The sequence below is a fragment of the Pseudophryne corroboree genome, chromosome 7 (assembly GCF_028390025.1).
Source record: "Pseudophryne corroboree isolate aPseCor3 chromosome 7, aPseCor3.hap2, whole genome shotgun sequence".
NCBI lineage: Eukaryota > Metazoa > Chordata > Amphibia > Anura > Myobatrachidae > Pseudophryne > Pseudophryne corroboree.
In genome coordinates, this window is record NC_086450.1 from 115,436,557 (window position 1) to 115,456,460 (window position 19,904).

Here is a 19,904-nt window from a genome sequence, read left to right on the forward strand (position 1 = left end):
TGGCAAGCCAAGGGCGCCTGTAGCAAAACTATCCCTAGCCATGGCCCTAAAAGCAGTAAAGGAAGCAGGTTGCCCTTGCAGAGAGACAGAGGCTGCTGCAGAGCCCTGCACTGAAAAAGCCTGCAGTACCTCCAAACGACCAGAATATGTCTGCCCAACCCCACCTAAAATGGCACTGGAAGCCTGCTGAGGGCCATGTGGGCTGCAGCCAGCCCCTAAAATGGTCACCACAGGGAGAGTCTGCCCTTGGAGTGCAGGAGGCCTCACCCCAGCTATATTATCAATCTGCCTGCTGCTCCTCCAGCCACCAGGGCCCTGTGCGGCCCCCCAGCAGCCAGGGCTGCCTCATGACGCACATTAGCACCAGGCACGGGACCCAAGGGTGCCATGCTAGGCCCCGGGGTAACCGCTCCCGCACCCACCCCTAAACCAGTCACAAGCGCGGCTGGGGGTGCCCAATCCAAATAGGGGAGCTACACCAATTGCCAGTGAGTCCCGGACAACAATATTTGCCAATGTTTGCAGCATACTTGCCTACTCTCCCGGAATGGCCAGGTGGCTTCCGAACATTGGGTAGTGCTCCTGGCCCTCCAGGAAAGTGGGCTAGTCTCCACGAACCAGCCTCCACTGCCCTCATTCCCCTGCACTTGCCCGCATCCCCTTGCAGTCATCTGTGAAAGTGGACGGTCCAGGGGGTGCTGATGATGTGATAATGTGTCATCCTAGCAAACCCCCCTGTACAGTACCTGGAATATCGACATTGCATAGTGTGTGTGGGAGGGGGGTGACTATGATGATGCAAACACGCAGCCTTGCCTCCACCCTCTGCCTCTTCCATCATGCCATGCCCACTACCCATCCCCTATGACAAACCAAGTCCCCCTTCCCCCTGCATCACTCATTGCTATGCCAACGTGGCTCGTCTCACCACTGCAATTGCCACTGGCAAGGAAGACCAGGAATAAGCATTTTGCACCTAATGGAATGCTACATGTTGAAGGGTATGTGATAGTCAGAGAACATCAGTAGACTTTATTATCTAGCAAAATAAGCTAATTTCAATATTTAATTTCTATAATAGGTGTTTTTTGGTGTGTTGGTGGGTGCCCTGAGCCTTGGACAAGCATCACCCTGCTTACAGGCCTTTGCATCTGGACGTGGAGCTGCCACAAATATATTTGAAACCATTGATAAAGTAAGCCTAATGTCATCAATGTACAGTATGACACATGAATCTAATCTAATATGGTGAACAGAATTTGTTTGTACAGTATATCAATGGTAAACCAAAATATCTATCTATCTATCTATCTATCTATCTATCTATCTATCTATCTATCTATCTGTCTGTCTGTCTGTCTGTCTGTCTGTCTATAGAGCCCTGAATTTAAGGGGGCTCTCCCGATCACCCAACAGAGCTGGATAGTCTCCTGGCACCACCTGCTTCTCAGATTTGTGTCACTTTAGCCCTCCCCCTGATGTAGAATGCTGCAAATTACGGCTTTAAACAGGGCCTTACTCGAATGCGGCTTCTTGTCCGCCACTCACCAGAGAGGGTTTCCCCCTCTGGAGGGGCTTTTAGAGAAGTTTAAAAGTATGTAGTAGATGATAGTCTGAACTTTGCTGTATAGTTATTTAGCTTTTTAGTTGTTTGCTTGGTTTTTATGTTAAAAACTGACTCCCTGTAAACATGAACAGGACTTTACCCTACATGAACACAGCCAGTGCTGGCTGGCAACTTTAAGCCTGGGGGGAAGACTCAAGCAAAAAGTGGCCCAGCTTTTCCCAGGGAATACAATGCAAAAATCGCTCTGGAACACTTAAATTGCACTGGCTGGTGGGGTAGATGGCATACCTTCCAACATTTGGGCATAGGAAGGAGGGACATCTTCACGCGCGCGCCCGAAAAAGGGGCATAGCCTACTGAAAGGGGGCATAGCTTCGTGGGAGGGCCCGCGATCGCGAGCCACGCCCCGGTTTTGTCACTGAGGAGGCATACCCAGCGCTCTGTGAGCTGCTGGCATGCCCCTCCTCTTCTGTCACCTGTAAAATAGATGCTGTGCGCATGCGCACAGCGTCTATTCACCGCTGCTCTGCTAAGCAGAGCAGCAGTGACAGAAGCCTCCCAACTGCCCACCCTCCCACTGTGAGACACTGCTGCCCGCGGGTGGGACAGCGGGACAGTCCCAAAAAAACGGGACTGTCCCGTGAAAATTGGGACAGTTGGGAGTTATGAAATGGTACCCTGCCCCTCTGCCCAGTTAGCCCCTGACACAGCTCATTTTAAAGTCCACAAAGCATTTGTTCTAAGCCCCGCAAATAATAAGTGTTTAGATAACTCTATCAACATTAATCACAGGGATTTACGGTATATAGAAAATACAGCTTTTATATCCTGGATATATATGGTCAGAAAGCAATATCCCTGCATGATAATGTTATACTGTAGGGAATGTGTGACATCTATCTAGTGAGAATAATCACATTAAGGTAACTGCAAATATGAGAGAGCATTACCTAATCCTCCATAGTGCTACAAAAAAATACATTTTTTGAGCACATAAACTTATATTAAATATTATTACAAATATTACAGAGCCCAGCTTTTGTTGCTGCAGTTGCTCAGTTACAGTTCTCTGCAGAAACCAAACACTCAATAAAATATTAATAAAAAAATAAAAAAACTTTATGTAACTTTTTAGGAAAGGGTTTTATTTGGTTAGGTATGATAAGTGATCACTGTTTGCCGTGTAGCATCATGTAACATGGAAACATATCTTTTACCTTTAAGTACACAAGCGGAACTTGGGATTGTCAATAAACATTTGTTCTGCATACTCTGTTCCTTTTAATGCACAGGGGAGACCTGCAGGATCGAGAATGGTTTTCATAACAGCATATCTTATTATGCCCAGTGTCCATTGCTTACTGGAGGAGTGGACAATTCACCTACCCTAGCTAAACTACATATCCCCAAAGTGTAAATATCACTGAAAAGCTTTAAGCAATCTACAGTATTACTGGACGATTAAGGGGGAGATTTATCATAGCATGAAGACAGATAAAGTTGTGAGCAACAAAGAACCAACCAGTCAGCTTCTGTCATTGTACAGGCTGTGTTTGAAAATTGACAGGAGCTGATTGGTTGGTACTTTATCTCTCTCCACATCATCTCTCTCCAAGCTTTGATAAATCTCCCCATCAGTGTTTTATGCTTATGTTTATTGTATAGTAATTCCAGCTCTTCATCAAGAATTTCCATTCTGTTGCAGAAGCCAATGATTGACTGCATGTCAGAAGAGGGCTACAAACTGGATAAGGTTAAGGGAGAAATTGAATTTCATAATATTAACTTCTATTACCCGTCCAGACCGGAAGTCAAGGTATACTGCAATATTCAATAATGAGGTTGCTGTTTTCATAGTGAGCATATAATGAGTTGAAAGAATGTACTAAGCGCAGATAATAAATGTGAATCTTCTTATAAAGTGCAGTGAAAGATATCCTTATCTTTGTTAACCTCTGACATCACTATTCATCAAATATACAGGGAGCCTGTTAGGACATTCCTCATCCATGTCAGTGATTAATGACTTGAGCATTGTATATGCACTGTGTGAGCGGTCTCACTATCCCAACGCCGGAATCCCGATGCTGGACAGCCCGACAGTCGGCATGCCGACTAACAGGGACTGTTCCCACTCGTGGGTGTCCACGACACCCATAGAGTGGGAACAGAACATGTGGCGGGCGCAGCAACCCTCCGCACCCGCTGCGTGGTGAGAGTAGTGAGCCCACAAGGGGCTTCCTTGCACTCACCCCACCACCGACATTCTGAAGATGAGGATCCCAGGGTCGGTATGGTGGCTTTCGGGATCCCAAACGCTGGTCTCCCAATACCAACCCGCTAGAACAACCTTTACAGCGTCTATGCTAAGCTCTACATTGGCAGAGTTTGCTGCATGGAACCTAATCCCACCCTCCCAAAGGAGTGAGATTCTTGTCAGGGGATCTTGTCACATGCCATAACTGTGGGATGGGTTTTCCCATCCTTTATAAAAAAAAATAAAAAAATAAAACAAGCCTATACCTACAGTATACGTTATTTAAGAAAAAAATAAATTTATGAAAACTGTACAGATGTGCCACATTTAAAACCATTCAAAATGTGCAGTATTTATCATGCCCGGATTTGGCTGTGGAATTTTACATTATCCAATGTGTCACTTTCTACAAGAGACTTACTTTTGATAACATGCGACAAGCAGAGATAAATAGTAATGTTAATCATTTCTTTGTTAACTAACAATGTAATATGTATCATGTATGCGCTGTATAAATTAAGGTTGTTAATCAAATAACGTACACATAATTTCCTTCTGTGCCAAAACAACTGTCCCTGGTGAAATTAGTAAATACATACATGCAGAGGATTAAACTAAGGTGCAGATTTATCAAAGCTTGGAGAGAGATAGCATACCAAGTTACCAACTAATCAGCTCAAAACTGTCAATTTTCACACGCAGACCATAAAATGACAGGAGCTGAATGGTTAGTACTTTATCTCTACTTTATCGCTCTTCAAACTTTGATAAATCTAACCCAAAGTCTACATTTATAATTAGGTTTTCTCATACGTCCTAGAGGATGCTGGGGACAACATCAAGACCATGGGGTATAGACGGGATCTGCAGGAGACATGGGCACTCTAAAGACTTTTCATTGGGTGTGAACTGGCTCCTCCCTCTATGCCCCTCCTCCAGACCTCAGTTTTAGAAATGTGCCCTGGTCGACTGGATGCACTCTGAGGAGCTCTACTGAGTTTCTCTGAAAAGACTTATGTTAGGTTTGTTGTTTTCAGGGAGAACTGCTGGCAACAGACTCCCTGCTTCGTGGGACTGAGGGGGCAGAAGTAGGAACCAACTTCCTGAAGAGTTTCATGGCTCTGCTTCTGGCTGACAGAACACCATTAGCTCCTGAAGGGAACGGAACGCTAGCCGTGCCTAGATGCTCACTCCCACAGCACGCCGTCACCCCCCTCACAGAGCCAGAAGTCAGAAGACAGGTGAGTAGAAGAAGACAGATCTTCTATCAAGAAAAGTGACGGCTGAGGTACAGCGCGGCTGGCAGGAGCGCAGCGCGCCATTGCTGCCCACACACACAGGCACTGCAGGGTGCAGGGTGCGGGGGGGGGCGCCCTGCGCAGCAAAAACATTTCTATAAACTGGCAAAAAGGGGGCATAAGATGCCCAGGCACAGCCCTACCCCGCCAGTATAAATATTATGAAAAGTTTCTGAGGTAAAAAGGGCGGAGCTTCTTCCTCAGGCAGCCAGCACACTGCTGAGTGCCATGTTCTCTCTCCTCAGGCTGCAGAGACATCGCTGGTCCTCCTTCACTTCTGACTACAAGTATCAGGGTGCAAATAAGGGGGGGGGGGGCACAAGCGAATTTGGTGCTTTACAAGTGTGTTTTACTGTGTAAAAAGCGCTGCATGTCAGTGGGCATTCTGTGTTCACAGGCATTCGAAAATCTGTGGAAGATGTGATTTTTCAGGGCTCTGTTCTTCCATCCGCAGGCGACCCCTCTGGGTCACATAAGAGACCATTTGCAAATATTGTGAATACTGATACCGACACGGACACTGATTCTTGTGTTGACGATAGTGACTCCAGAGAAGGAGAGAGTATTGACTGCATAGGAGAGGAAAGAGTTAAACATCTAGGGAGGGCAGGGCCGGATTAAGCCCTTGGGGGGCCCAGGGCACCCAAGACAGGGGGCCCCCCACCAGCAACCACCATCCGCAGGGGCAAAAGCAGGATTCGGAAGGGGGTTTCCTTTGATGCACGCACGTGTGTGTGTGTGTGTGTGTGTGTGTGTGTGTGTGTGTGTGTGTATATATATATATATATATATATATATATATAGATATATATATATAGATAGATAGATAGATAGATAGATAGATAGATACAGTGGTCGAGGTGGAAATTTTGAAGTGAAGGTATGCAAAAGTCAAGGACACAATTATGCACGCGCAGGGGGTGCGGTCACACAAAAAGGGGGGGGGTAACACAAAAGGGGGCGTGACCAGTGTAGTAGAACCCCTTAAACTATCTAGTACTGGTGCCCCTTTCACCTTAATAGCACACGGTACGAGCTGAAATTCACATTATAGCACACGGTATGAGCCGAAATTCACATTATAGCACACTGAATGAGCCGAAATTCACATTGTAGCACACTGAATGAGCCGAAATTCACATTGTAGCACACTGAATGAGCCGAAATCCACATTCTAGCACACTGAATGAGCCGAAATTCACATTGTAGCACACTGAATGAACCAAAATTCACATTGTAGCACACTGAATGAGACGAAATTCACAGTGTAGCACACTGACTGAGCCGAAACTCACATTGTAGCACACTGAATGAGCCGAAATTCACATTGTAGCACACTGAATGAGCCGAAACTCACATTGTAGCACACTGAATGAGCCGAAATTCACATTGTAGCACACTGAATGAGCCGAAACTCACATTGTAGCACACTGAATGAGCCGAAATTCACATTGTAGCACACTGAATGAGCCGAAATTCACATTGTAGCACACTGAATGAGCCGAAATTCACATTGTAGCACACTGAATGAGCCGAAATTCACCTTGTAGCACACTGAATGAGCCGAAATTCACCTTGTAGCACACTGAATGAGCCGAAATTCACATTATAGCACACTGAATGAGCCGACATTCACATTATAGCACACTGAATGAGCCGAAATTCACATTGTAGCACACTGAATGAGCCGAAATTCACATTGTAGCACACTGAATGAGCCGACATTCACATTATAGCACACTGAATGAGCCGACATTCACATTATAGCACACTGAATGAGCCGAAATTCACATTGTAGCACACTGAATGAGCCGAAATTCACATTGTAGCACACTGAATGAGCCGAAATTCACATTGTAGCACACTGAATGAGCCGACATTCACATTATAGCACACTGAATGAGCTGACATTCACATTATAGCACACTGAATGAGCCGACATTCACATTATAGCACACTGAATGAGCCGAAATTCACATTGTAGCACACTGAATGAGCCGAAATTCACATTGTAGCACACTGAATGAGCCGACATTCACATTATAGCACACTGAATGAGCCGAAATTCACATTGTAGCACACTGAATGAGCCGACATTCACATTATAGCACACTGAATGAGCTGACATTCACATTGTAGCACACTGAATGAGCCGAAATTCACATTGTAGCACACTGAATGAGCCGAAATTCACATTGTAGCACACCGAATGAGCCGAAATTCACATTGTAGCACACTGAATGAGCCGAAATTCACATTGTAGCACACTGAATGAGCCGAAATTCACATTGTAGCACACTGAATGAGCCGAAATTCACATTGTAGCACACTGAATGAGCCGAAATTCACATTGTAGCACACTGAATGAGCCGACATTCACATTATAGCACACTGAATGAGCCGAAATTCACATTGTAGCACACTGAATGAGCCGAAATTCACATTGTAGCACACTGAATGAGCCGAAATTCACATTGTAGCACACTGAATGAGCCGACATTCACATTATAGCACACTGAATGAGCCGAAATTCACATTGTAGCACACTGAATGAGCCGACATTCACATTATAGCACACTGAATGAGCTGACATTCACATTGTAGCACACTGAATGAGCCGACATTCACATTATAGCACACTGAATGAGCTGACATTCACATTGTAGCACATTGAATGAGCCGACATTCACATTATAGCACACTGAATGAGCCGACATTCACATTGTAGCACACTGAATGAGCCGACATTCACATTATAGCACACTGAATGAGCCGAAATTCACATTGTAGCACACTGAATGAGCCGAAATTCACATTGTAGCACACTGAATGAGCCGAAATTCACATTGTAGCACACTGAATGAGCCGAAATTCACATTGTAGCACACTGAATGAGCTGAAATTGTGACAGCAGGGAAAGAGAGTGACGACAGGGAGAGAGAGTAACGACAGGGAGAGAGAGTGATGACAGTGACAGCAGGGAGAGAGAGAGAGTGACGACAGTGACAGCAGGGAGAGAGAGAGTGACGACAGTGACAGCTGGGAGAGAGAGAGTGACAGTAGGGACAGGGAAGGTAACGACAGGGAGAGAGGTGACAGCAGGGGAACATTACCACATTTGTTGCGGGTGAGCGGCGGGTGGCTGGCGGTGGTGAACGGTGGGAGGCTGGCTGCCGTGAGTGGCTGGCGGTGGGCGGCTGTGAGCTAGTACAGCGCTGTACACAGCCGCTGGCTGCCGCGCATGGACGTGGAGCAACATGTGCAGCAGGATGGCCACTTCCTTCGCCTCCTGCTGCACTTTAATTTCCTCATTTTGTATACCGCCCCACTTCGACCATTATATATATATATATATATATATATATATATACTCCAAAAGTATGTCACTCAGTGGGCTTCTTAATCACATATCACAAACGCCAGCTAGTTCAGCAACGTTTTGGGTTTTATTTACCCTTTGTCAAACAGCACATATACGACAAAAGGGTAAATAAAACCCGAAACGTTGCTGAACTAGCTGGCGTTTGTGATATGTGATTAAGAAGCCCGCTGAGTGCCATACTATTGGAGGTTATGTGAAGGCAGTGTAAAGAGAACCACGGCTGCTGATTAAGGAGAGGGAGTGGCGGCCAATCGATTTTGTAAATTTATATATATATATATATATATATATATATATATGTGACTCTGTTCCAATCAGCGGCACTCGGAGACTTGTAGAATATCATAAAACGTGCTTTAATAAGTCATGGTGACAATCACCATGATTTATTAAAGCACGTTTTATGATATTCTACAAGTCTCCGAGTGCCGCTGATTGGAACAGAGTCGCCTATGAAAATGGATCTCCAGAGGGCACCGGAGCATGTAATCACCAGCTAGGTGAGTGCCGATCCGTCCGCAGCATCTATATATATATATATATATATATATATATATATATATATATACACACACACACACGTTACATACAACTCATACCCCCACATACACACAAATACATAACATACACATAAAACACATACACACACATAGAAAATATACACATATACATACTGTATACACTAATAGAACATATATACACATACATACAGTATACATATATAGAGCACAAACTGTGCACACACTTACATGGAAGCCTGCCCTGAGTAAAGGGGTGAGGACTGAGGATGCCACAGCCAGGAGATATTGCTGGGTGCCAGGGACACAGTTCACCATTAGGCCCCGCCCCCACGGCAAAAATGCCGCGATTCGCGGGTCGCCGGGGAGGGGGCGGAGCCAATATGACGTGAATCTATAACAATGATCTCATATTAGCTCCTCCCCCTCTGCTCCGACCCCCAAATCGCGGTATACAGCTACAAGGGGGCGGAGCTCCGAAAGCCTGCCGTAGCGCCGGACAGCGGGCATTGAAAACAAAAAAACATTTGGGCCACCCCCCTATTCTCTCTCTCTTCCCCCCCCCCCCCCCCCCACCCCAGCTCCACGCTGCAGCAGGGAGGAGAAGACTCCCGGCTGCTGGGGAGGGAGGATTCCGAGCTGCCAGCAGGTGTGTGATGTCCCGCTCGCCGCTGTTTCATGTGGCTCCCTCCCCACGGGTCAGCGGCTGATACAGGGCAGAGGGAACAGCAGCACCAGAGCGGTGCAGAGCAGCTTCGGCTGGGGGGCCCCTTATGCCAGGGGGGCCCAGGGGTACTGACCCCCTTGGCACCCCCCTTAATCCGGCTCTGAGGGAGGGGTGGACCTAGCTGTGAGGAAAGTACAGCCTTCTTTAGGGGGAGGGTTTGCTATATATAGGGAAGGAGAGGCCATCTTAAGTCTCTTGGTGATTTGCTTTAGGGTGAGTGCTGCTTTGCAGAATCCCCCCATTTTCTTTTTCGGATTTATACATTTCAGTGTTTTGTCAGCTAGTCATGGGCAAAGTGATTCACTGAGCTGAGCTGAGACACATGACTCAGTTCAGTGAAGTGTCTGGAGTCAGTGTCTCGGCACATGAGTCATGACTCATCTGTAGTGGAATGTGTTGCAGAGACTGCACATGAATCAGTGAGTTGCCAGTGCTGGAGGATCAGTGCTGGACTCATGGAGTTATTCAGCTGCAGTGATTGTACAGTGTATCTGGGGGAGGCAGCTGCTTATGCCCTGATTGTTAATAATATGTTAACATAGATTTACTGTTATGTTGATATATTATTAATAACCACTTATTGCATACTAGTTATAGAATATGACATTACTTTTGGCTGAGGAGAGAAAGCTTAACAGCCATGAAACACATCATTCATTCTGTAACTAAACCAAATAAAAACGTTTTTTTTTTTTATCTTGCATACTTTGCTAATTGGATGATTTTAGGTGGCCTTGGATTTATTATATTATCCACTATCTAGCCTCCAGGGAGTTTGCCACCCACAATCACACTGAGCAGGATCAGTGAGCACTGAGCCGAGAGCCCTGTACCACAGGGGCTCCACCTCCTGCTGCATGAATCAGATTCATTCACTGAGTCACTGGGGTAAATTTACTAAGATTCGTATTTTCCCGTTTCAGGTCAAAGTTCAATCACGAATGACATCGAAAGTGTAAAACTGCAACTTTTTGAATTTGTTACGATGGATTTACTAAGCTGTCGTATTCGGGTTTTTCTTTTCTTCCGATGTCGATGTCATTCGTGTTTTTTTTGTGTTTTTTACGGCAGTGATTAGCAAAACACTGCCGACTTTTTTACAATTAATCTCGGCCGGATCTGTGTGATCCGTGCTGGGGTTCTATTTTTTTATTTTTTTTTAATTAAACACTGTAAAATTTAAAAAAAAAATTGCGTGGGGTCCCCCCTCCTAAGCATAACCAGCCTCGGGCTCTTTGAGCCGATCCTGGTTGCCGAAATATGGGAAAAAAAATGACAGGGGTTCCCCCATATTTAAGCAACCAGCATCGGGCTCTGCGCCTGGTCCTGGTCCCAAAAATACGGGGGACAAAAAGAGTAGGGGTCCCCCGTATTTTTAAAACCAGCACCGGGCTCCACTAGCTGGACAGATAATGCCACAGCCGGGGGTCACTTTTATATAGTGCCCTGCGGCCGTGGCATCAAAAATCCAACTAGTCACTCCTGGCCGGGGTACCCTGGGGGAGTGGGGACCCCTTCAATCAAGGGGTCCCCCCCCCCCAGCCACCCAAGGGCCAGGGGTGAAGCCCGAGGCTGTCCCCCCCCCATCCAATGGGCTGCGGATGGGGAGGCTGATAGCCTTTGTTGTAAAAGAAAAGATATTGTTTTTAGTAGCAGTACTACAAGGCCCAGCAAGCCTCCCCCGCATGCTGGTACTTGGAGAACCACAAGTACCAGCATGCGACGGAAAAACGGGCCCGCTGGTACCTGTAGTACTACTACTAAAAAAATACCCAAAAAAAGACAAGACACACACACCGTGAAAGTATAATTTTATTACATACATACATACACACATACATACATACTTACCTTAAGTTCCCACGCAGGTCGGTCCTCTTCTCCAGTAGAATCCAAGGGGTACCTGTTGAAGAAATTATACTCACGAGATCCAGGGGTCCAGGCTCCTCGGGAAATCCAGGGGTAATCCACGTACTTGAAAAAAATAACAAAACGGTGTCCCGACCACGAACTGAAAGGGGACCCATGTTTGCACATGGGTCACCTTTCCACGAATGCCAGAAACCCACTTTGACTTCTGTCTAAGTGGGTTTCTTCAGCCAATCAGGGAGCGCCACGTTGTAGCACTCTCCTGATCAGCTGTGTGCTCCTGTCCTCACTGACAGGCAGCACACGGCAGTGTTACAATGTAGCGCCTATGCGCTACATTGTAACCAATGATGGGAACTTTCTGCCCTGCGGTTGACCTAAAGTGACGTCACCGCTGAGCAGAAAGTTCCCAGCATTGGTTACAATGTAGCGCATAGGCGCTACATTGTAACACTGCCGTGTGCTGCCTGTCAGTGAGGACAGGAGCACACAGCTGATCAGGAGAGTGCTACAACGTGGCGCTCCCTGATTGGCTGAAGAAACCCACTTAGACAAAAGTCAAAGTGGGTTTCTGGCATTCGTGGAAAGGTGACCCATGTGCAAACATGGGTCCCCTTTCAGTTCGTGGTCGGGACACCGTTTTGTTATTTTTTTCAAGTACGTGGATTACCCCTGGATTTCCCGAGGAGCCTGGACCCCTGGATCTCGTGAGTATAATTTCTTCAACAGGTACCCCTTGGATTCTACTGGAGAAGAGGACCGACCTGCGTGGGAACTTAAGGTAAGTATGTATGTATGTGTGTATGTATGTAATAAAATTATACTTTCACGGTGTGTGTGTCTTGTCTTTTTTTGGGTATTTTTTTAGTAGTAGTACTACAGGTACCAGCGGGCCCGTTTTTCCGTCGCATGCTGGTACTTGTGGTTCTCCAAGTACCAGCATGCGGGGGAGGCTTGCTGGGCCTTGTAGTACTGCTACTAAAAACAATATCTTTTCTTTTACAACAAAGGCTATCAGCCTCCCCATCCGCAGCCCATTGGATGGGGGGGGACAGCCTCGGGCTTCACCCCTGGCCCTTGGGTGGCTGGGGGGGGGACCCCTTGATTGAAGGGGTCCCCACTCCCCCAGGGTACCCCGGCCAGGAGTGACTAGTTGGATTTTTGATGCCACGGCCGCAGGGCACTATATAAAAGTGACCCCCGGCTGTGGCATTATCTGTCCAGCTAGTGGAGCCCGGTGCTGGTTTTAAAAATACGGGGGACCCCTACTCTTTTTGTCCCCCGTATTTTTGGGACCAGGACCAGGCGCAGAGCCCGATGCTGGTTGCTTAAATATGGGGGAACCCCTGTCATTTTTTTCCCCATATTTCGGCAACCAGGATCGGCTCAAAGAGCCCGAGGCTGGTTATGCTTAGGAGGGGGGACCCCACGCAATTTTTTTTTTAAAAATAAGCACTTTCCCACCCCTTCCCACTGATATACATGCACGGATCTCATGGATCCGTGCATGCCTATCCAATCACGAATAAAAAAAAAAGGTCTGTTTTTTTTTAGCACTTTTTTACGAGTTGTAATTTTTCACGGCAGTGTTTTTTTTTTTTTTGCTTTGCACTTCTTAGTAAATGACCGAGATTCATACTTAAACAGCCGCGTTTTGACCGATGGTGTATTCATTCGTAATTTTTTACTTGGACTTGCAAAAAATTACGAATGCCCTCATCTCTGCCGTGATTAGTGTTTAGTAAATTACCGAGATGACACTTTGATGAAAAAACGGCATCTCGGTCAAAATCGGGAGCTTAGTAAATTTCCCCCACTGAGTCTACACAGTGTACAACTGTCTCCCTCACTGGCAGACTCAGGATGAATCATGATTCATGACATGGATCAGGCACAGCAGCAGAGCACTCACTGACTAGTGAGTCGTGACTGCTCCCTCCCCCCTCCCACTGGGTGTCACCTGGTATAGCCTCTGGCCAATCACAGCTAAAGACAGCAGAACACACTGACTGAAGGACACAGGACACAGAGTTTCCTCCCTCTGTCTGAGAGAAGCTGCTGCTGTCTCGACTCATGAAACAGTGAGTGACTCGAATCATTCACACTTCCTGATGATTCCAGTCACTGTGTTGAGACAGAGAGTCAGTAGCCATCTCTATTGTCAGCTCCCTGCATTTAGGTCACACATCAGTGCTCTGGCTGCCACTCGCCCACGACGGTCCGCCGGGACCCCAGCCCGTTACCGCTCATCGGGCGGTGGGGGCTGGTTCCGGGGGCGAGCTGGCTGGCCCTGGGGACGGCGTCCCGTCTCCTAGGGCCTCCTCGAGGGATCTGGCGGAAGCCGGGCTGGATGTGACTGGCGGGAGCGGCCGACGAGGAGGATCAGAGAGGGAGTCAGGCCGCCCGGAGGTGGGCGGGCAGCAGCCCTTGCCTCCGGGCATGGCCGGGGAAGCCCCAGTGCCGGGTGCCCGCGGGAGCGCGCCGCGCCAGGCGCTCATCCAGGGACCGGAGACTGAGTTCGATGCCCAGCTCTTCCCCCTTGCCGGGGCCGGCTAGTGGTTCCAGGCGGGGGGAGGGCACTGGGCGGGGGACGGTGGCCAGCCGAGCGAGGCCTGTCGCAGGGCCTCGCACGGCGTCATCCCCAAACGCTTCGGCTGAGAGAGCACGGACCGGAAGCGGTGGGACGCGCGCGCGCCCACGCGCGGCGCCGCTCGCGCACGTGTGCGCGCAGCGGCGCCGCTTTCCTCCTTGTCTCCTCAGCCCTCTCCCCCGCAGCCGGAACACGGTGTGGAGCGGGGAGGGAGGGGGAGAGGCAGTGATCAACCAGGTTAAGCTAATGGAGCTCTTAATGCAGGAGCCCAGACAAGAGGCCTTGAGGTGACAGAGAGCAGTGGGGCGCGCGCCCGAGGTGCGCGTGCGCCCACGCTCGCCTCTGGCGCCGCTAGCCGCGCACGTGTGTGCGCAGCAGCGCCGCCGGCCCTGCTGTCTCCCCTGCTATCTCCCAGGCAGCCGGAGTCCGGCGGGAGCCGGGGGGAGAGGGGAGACAGGGCAATTATGATCACTGGCAGGGCAGTGCGATACCAAGGAGAAGGGGTGCGGCAGCAAGAGGTCACCGGGTGCGCGAGCCCGTGTCCACTGAAAGCGGAGCAGTGCGCGCGCGCTCTGCTGCGCCGCGGGGTTCCCGGTCTTTTCAGATCACTCCCCCAGGGCCGGAATCTAGCGGCCTGCGGGGGAGGAGGGGGGACAGGGAATGGGTTAGTGGCCGCGGGGCTGCTGCACGCGCCGCAGGAGCTCGCGGCGGTCCCACCCCCCCCCCCCTCTGCGGCATCGGATAGTTCCGATACACGGGAAGAGGGGACAAATTCGGAGGCGAGGGCAGTGCGGGCGTCGACAGCAGTGCCTCCGCTTTCCCGCAAGGGCAGCGTGCGTCGGATGCCCGGCACACGCATGTCGGGCGGCGAGTGCGTGGTCGCACGCGGGCCCCGGCGAAGGACCCAGGACCGCGTTTTGGGGCAGTCACGACCCCTCCGGAGCGCTGGCTCGGCCCTGGCCACAGCGGTGAAGGTGTTAGGGCCGCTAGCCGCAGCTGCCTCCCCTAGAACGGCTGTTCGTTCCGGCGGGCTGCGGGCTATGGCGGCGCAGCGGGTGGCACGCGCCTGCCGTGAGCTCGGGACGGTCGCCGCAGAATTACAACAGGGTCCAGGGCAGGACGCGGGGGAGCTCACGGCCGCAGCGCCCCCAGCACTGAGGCCGCGGCATGTGCCGCGAGTGCTGGAGGGGTCCTCCGCTTCTTCCTCTTTTTCAAGGGAGCTCGGGGATGAGGCGATGGCAGATTTCGAGGAGGAAGGCAACGATTTGGACGCGCCGGAAGATTCCATGTCGGGGCAGTCGGCGGCATCAGGTAAGGTGGTGCAGTCGGTATTCGGGTTCCTCCACGAGCTCTAGTTCGCGTAGTTCTTCCTCTTCCTCATCTTCAATGTCGTCACAGGCGTCCGAAGTCAGTAGCACAACTAGGGCAAAGAAGCGGGCAACTAAATTCGCCAAGAGGGCAGCGGAACAGGCGCAAGCGGCTTAGCGAGGAAGCGCGTAGGGCCAAGAAGCTCGCAATTTGCCCGGTGTCGTGCGATTCGTCTATACTGCTGTACTGCGGGGGCTGCGAGATAGCTGCCGCAAGAAGATTTGGAGGGGCGACTTCGTGGACGTGTTCGTATTGACGAAGGTCGCGAAGAAAGAGTATAAGGTGGCGGCGCAAAGAAGGGCATCGGGGCTGAGGCATTCCGTATCTTCGATAATTGCCTGGCCGGGTTCTGGGTCTTCGCGGCATCTTACCTGGAGGACAGGCCGGCAGAGCACACGAATATAATTAGGTACCTGCATCTCGTACATGACATGCAGCGCACGTCTTCGGGATCGGAGTGGCGCAGGTACGATCAGGAATTCAGGGAACAACAGGAAGGTTTGCAGGTCATGGACTTCGGGTTCAAGGACGTTGAGGTTGGGCTCAAGGTCACCCGGGCTTCGCTACAGGCGGAGGAGCCCCGGAAGCCGGGGGCGGACGGGCACCACGCAGGGTCGTCCTCCCAGTGGTTCGGCGCGGACGGCGGATTGGCCAAGTCAGGTAGGTCGGCAGTCCGCGCAGGGGGGCGTGCCACCACAAAAGGAAAATGTTTCACGTTTAACAACGCGGCGTGTTCCTTCGGGGGATGACTTGGTCATCTCTCCAGTGGGGGTGGTTCCTTCCGGCTCATTTGAGTTCGCTTTTAGGTGTGTACTGCCGGAAGCTGTGAAGGGCGACTGCGGGGTGTGCCAGAACGCACCATTTCATGCGTTTGTCCTCAGAGATTAAGAGGGATTTGGCAATATGGGCCTCGTTCCTTGAGGACTTCAACGGGGTGTGTATATGGCAGGCCCCAATGGCGGACAGCGCTAGGTTGCAGCTGTTCACCGACGCAGCGGGCGCCTCTGGATTCGGTTGCCATCTGGAGGGATCTTGGTGCGCGGCCTCGTGGCCGGCAGAATGGCATCGCGGGGGTTTCACGAAGGACCTTTTGCTTCTGGAGTTTTTCCCATTATGGTGGCGTTGGAGGTCTGGGGCGATCGGCTGGCTAATCGCAGCATTTTGTTTAGATGCGATTATCTGGGCGTGGTGCATGCGATTAATAACCAGAGGGCAAAGTCGTTGGTGGTTATGCGGGTGCTAAGGCAATTGCTTTTGACATGCTTGCATAGGAACCTGTGGTTCCGCGCGCAACATGTGCCCGGTTTGGAGAATGGGATTGTCGACGCTTTGTCGCGAGGACAGTGGGAGAGGTGTTGGTTGTTGGCACCTGAGGCCAACGAGCAAGGTTTTCATTGTCCCGGTTAGGTTTGGCAGGTGATCGGGCCGGACTGGAGGGTCTAGCGTTGCGGTCAGTAGCGCCAGCCACGCTCAAGGCTTACGAACGAGCTTGGAGTGAATGGGAGGAGTTTGTCCAAGGGCGTCAGCATCAAGGTAAGAGTAGGCATCGGCTGATGCTTTCTTTTATGTGGCAACTTTACGTCTCCGGTAGGTCACGAGCAGTGGTATCGCGGTATTTGGCAGGGATCTCATTTTTCTGCAAGCTGCGAGGCGTCCCTGACGTAACAAAAAGCGAGGTTCTGCGGAAGGCAATGAAAGGGTGGGCGCGAGTTGCGCCGTCGCCACCGGATAGGAGGCGGCCCATCGATGCGGCTTTGTTGCCAGCCGTCATCGAGGCGGTAGGGCGAGTCGCGTCGTCCAGGTTTGAGACGCTTTTGTTTAGTTTGGCGTTCTCAATGGCTTACCACGGGGCCTTTCGAGTTTCTGAGTAGGTAGCGCCTTCCAAGAGAGCAGATTCGCGCATGCTGGTCGGGGACATGGTAGTGGGTGAGAGGTCCTTGCTGTGCAGGTTGCGACGCTCCAAGACGGATCAAGTGGGGAGAGGGCGCTGGGTTACAATGGTTCCAGCGCTAGAGGAGAGCGTTTGCCCAGTTGGCTGGCAAGGCAATATGTGGTGGTGCGACCCGTTAAGGAGGGGTCTTGGCTGTTGCATTATGATGGGCTGCCAGTCACGAAATACCAGTTTCGTTGGATGCTGAGTCGTTGTTTGGCGGGCTTGGGCCTCCCACCCACTGCTTTCGGTACCCATTCCTTTCGCATAGGCGCAGCGACGTCGGCTGCTGCGGCGGGTTGCTCCAGAACTGAAATCCAAGCGGTGGGGCGATGGAAGTCGTCAAGTTACAGACGATATATTCGCCCCGTCACATGAGAGGTCGGTTTGCGCTTGGGGCTTTGTTTAAATGGCAATGTATTACGTTGTTCCAGTTCTGTGATTTTATGGTGTTGTGCGTCTGTTGGTGTTCCCCCTTTTTTATCCTACTCAGGGATTAGCTACTCGCCGTTGCTGGCATGAGTCGGCAGCGGGGGTCTGGAGTTATTTGCGATTTTTTTGCCTGACTTGACGGACTGAATTCTAATCTATAATTCGGCTAATTTGGTCTAATCAGAGTCCCTCAGCAGGTCTTTACGTTTCACCTCCAGCTGAGTTATTACATGTGTTTCCCATTTTATATCTCCCCCCCCCCTTTTTTATTTCGTTTGTTTTATTTGATCCTTCCCCTTTGTGTCTTTAATTGCGCTTTAAATTGGCAACGGAACATGGTGCAGTCGGCTAGGCCGTGACTGCTGCAATGGCGAGATCTAAAGTTTTCTTTTTTGGCAGATCCTTCAGTATAAACAATTAATAAGCCTCTTAGTAATCAATTCTACCCCTCTTTTTCCCTTCAGGATGGTTCGGAGACTATTTGCCCATTTGGGTGGTTGGCCACTCTTACATTTACTGGGCGGCCAGGTTTGTGGCCTCGGAAGGGTCTCAGGCATTGCTAGGAACACAGGGTGTCAGATGGCTTGGCTGGCGAGGAATGATGTGGGGTGAGCTGAGGAGTAGGTTAGTGAGTCAGGCCAGCAAGCATGGAGTCCCTAGGGTTTTGGTTGTCCATCTAGGTGGCAACGACCTGGGGAAGAGGACATCCTTGGATCTGCGGTGGGCCATGATACAGGATCTGGCAAGTGTGACCGCGGCATGGACCAATTGTGTGTTGGTTTTTTCCATGATGGTGCCAAGATTGTGTTGGAGGGGTGTGGCGGATGGTCGCCAGATTGATGAGGCCCGGAAAAAGGTGAACGGAGCGGTGGCAAAGTGGGTGCTGTCCCACGGTGGGAGGGTGGTTCGCCACCCGAGGATACGGTTCAGAGACAGCCACCTTTTCCGGCGCGATGGAGTACATCTATCCAATGAGGGGATGATGTTTTTTCTGGAGGATCTAGGTTTCGCTTTGCAGGAGTTAGGGTAGGTTTATGGTGGCGGTGCGAAAGACTTTGGGGATGAGTCTTTCGCTGTTGGCGGAAAAGAACGGCAGTTTTGTATTGTAGGGAAAACTGTAGTGTTTTTTACAGTTTGTTGTGGTTTAGGTGCACTCACCTCCATCGACTTATGGCCGCTTGACCACCCGTCCGGGAAGGCAGCGGCAGGGCACCCAGGAGCGGTGGGTAGTCACTGTGGGGGTTGAGTTGTCACCTATTACCGGTTTATAGTAAGTTTTAGTAAATTAATAGGGTTAGTTATTTAAAGTTAATTCAGATTAATTGAGCCGTTCTTTTGGGCCGCCACCATATGCCAGCTGGAGCGGCATATTAAATTAATTTCTTTATTACAGGTTTCCTAATGGATAGGGACAAATAAATAGCTAGCAATTTTCTGCCAAAATTCAAGTCTCAGTGTCGTTATTTCTGGTTCTAGGTTATGAATGCTTTACTTTCAAAGAAAGGGGTCCACCAAATATCACTAAGATGTTTAGGAGAGAGTATTGACTGCATAGGAGAGGAAAGAGTTAAACATCTGGGGAGGGGTGGGCCTAGCTGTGAGGAAAGTACAGCCTTCTTTAGGGGGAGGGTTTGCTATATATAGGGAAGGAGAGGCCATCTTAAGTCTCTTGGTGATTTGCTTTCCCACCCTCCCGCCCTGGTATTAAGAATTTGTGGCACGTGGGCTTTGGCTTTAAGTTGTTGGCTGTTTTCGTTGGCTATTTATTGGCGGAAAAGAACGGCAGTTTTGTATTGTAGGGAAAACTGTAGTGTTTTTTACAGTTTGTTGTGGTTTAGGTGCACTCACCTCCATCGACTTATGGCCGCTTGACCACCCATCCGGGAAGGCAGCGGCAGGGCACCCAGGAGCGGTGGGTAGTCACTGTGGGGGTTGAGTTGTCACCTATTACCGGTTTATAGTAAGT

At 49.9% G+C, this 19,904-nt stretch overlaps 2 protein-coding genes across 2 annotated transcripts in view; one reads left to right on the forward strand and one right to left on the reverse strand.

The window, feature by feature from the left end:
- The window catches only part of LOC134944743 (bile salt export pump-like), a 177,023-nt gene that overhangs the window by 69,006 nt on the left and 88,113 nt on the right, over nt 1–19,904 (forward strand). Inside the window, exons 12-13 of the mRNA XM_063933575.1 lie at nt 1,082–1,195; nt 3,273–3,383. Of these exons, the coding sequence (XP_063789645.1) occupies nt 1,082–1,195; nt 3,273–3,383 (225 nt within the window). The remainder of the gene's footprint in view (nt 1–1,081; nt 1,196–3,272; nt 3,384–19,904) is intronic.
- LOC134944745 (uncharacterized protein DDB_G0284459-like) overlaps nt 1–19,904 on the reverse strand; it is a 164,770-nt gene that overhangs the window by 65,971 nt on the left and 78,895 nt on the right. The gene's annotated exons all lie outside the window — the stretch shown is intronic.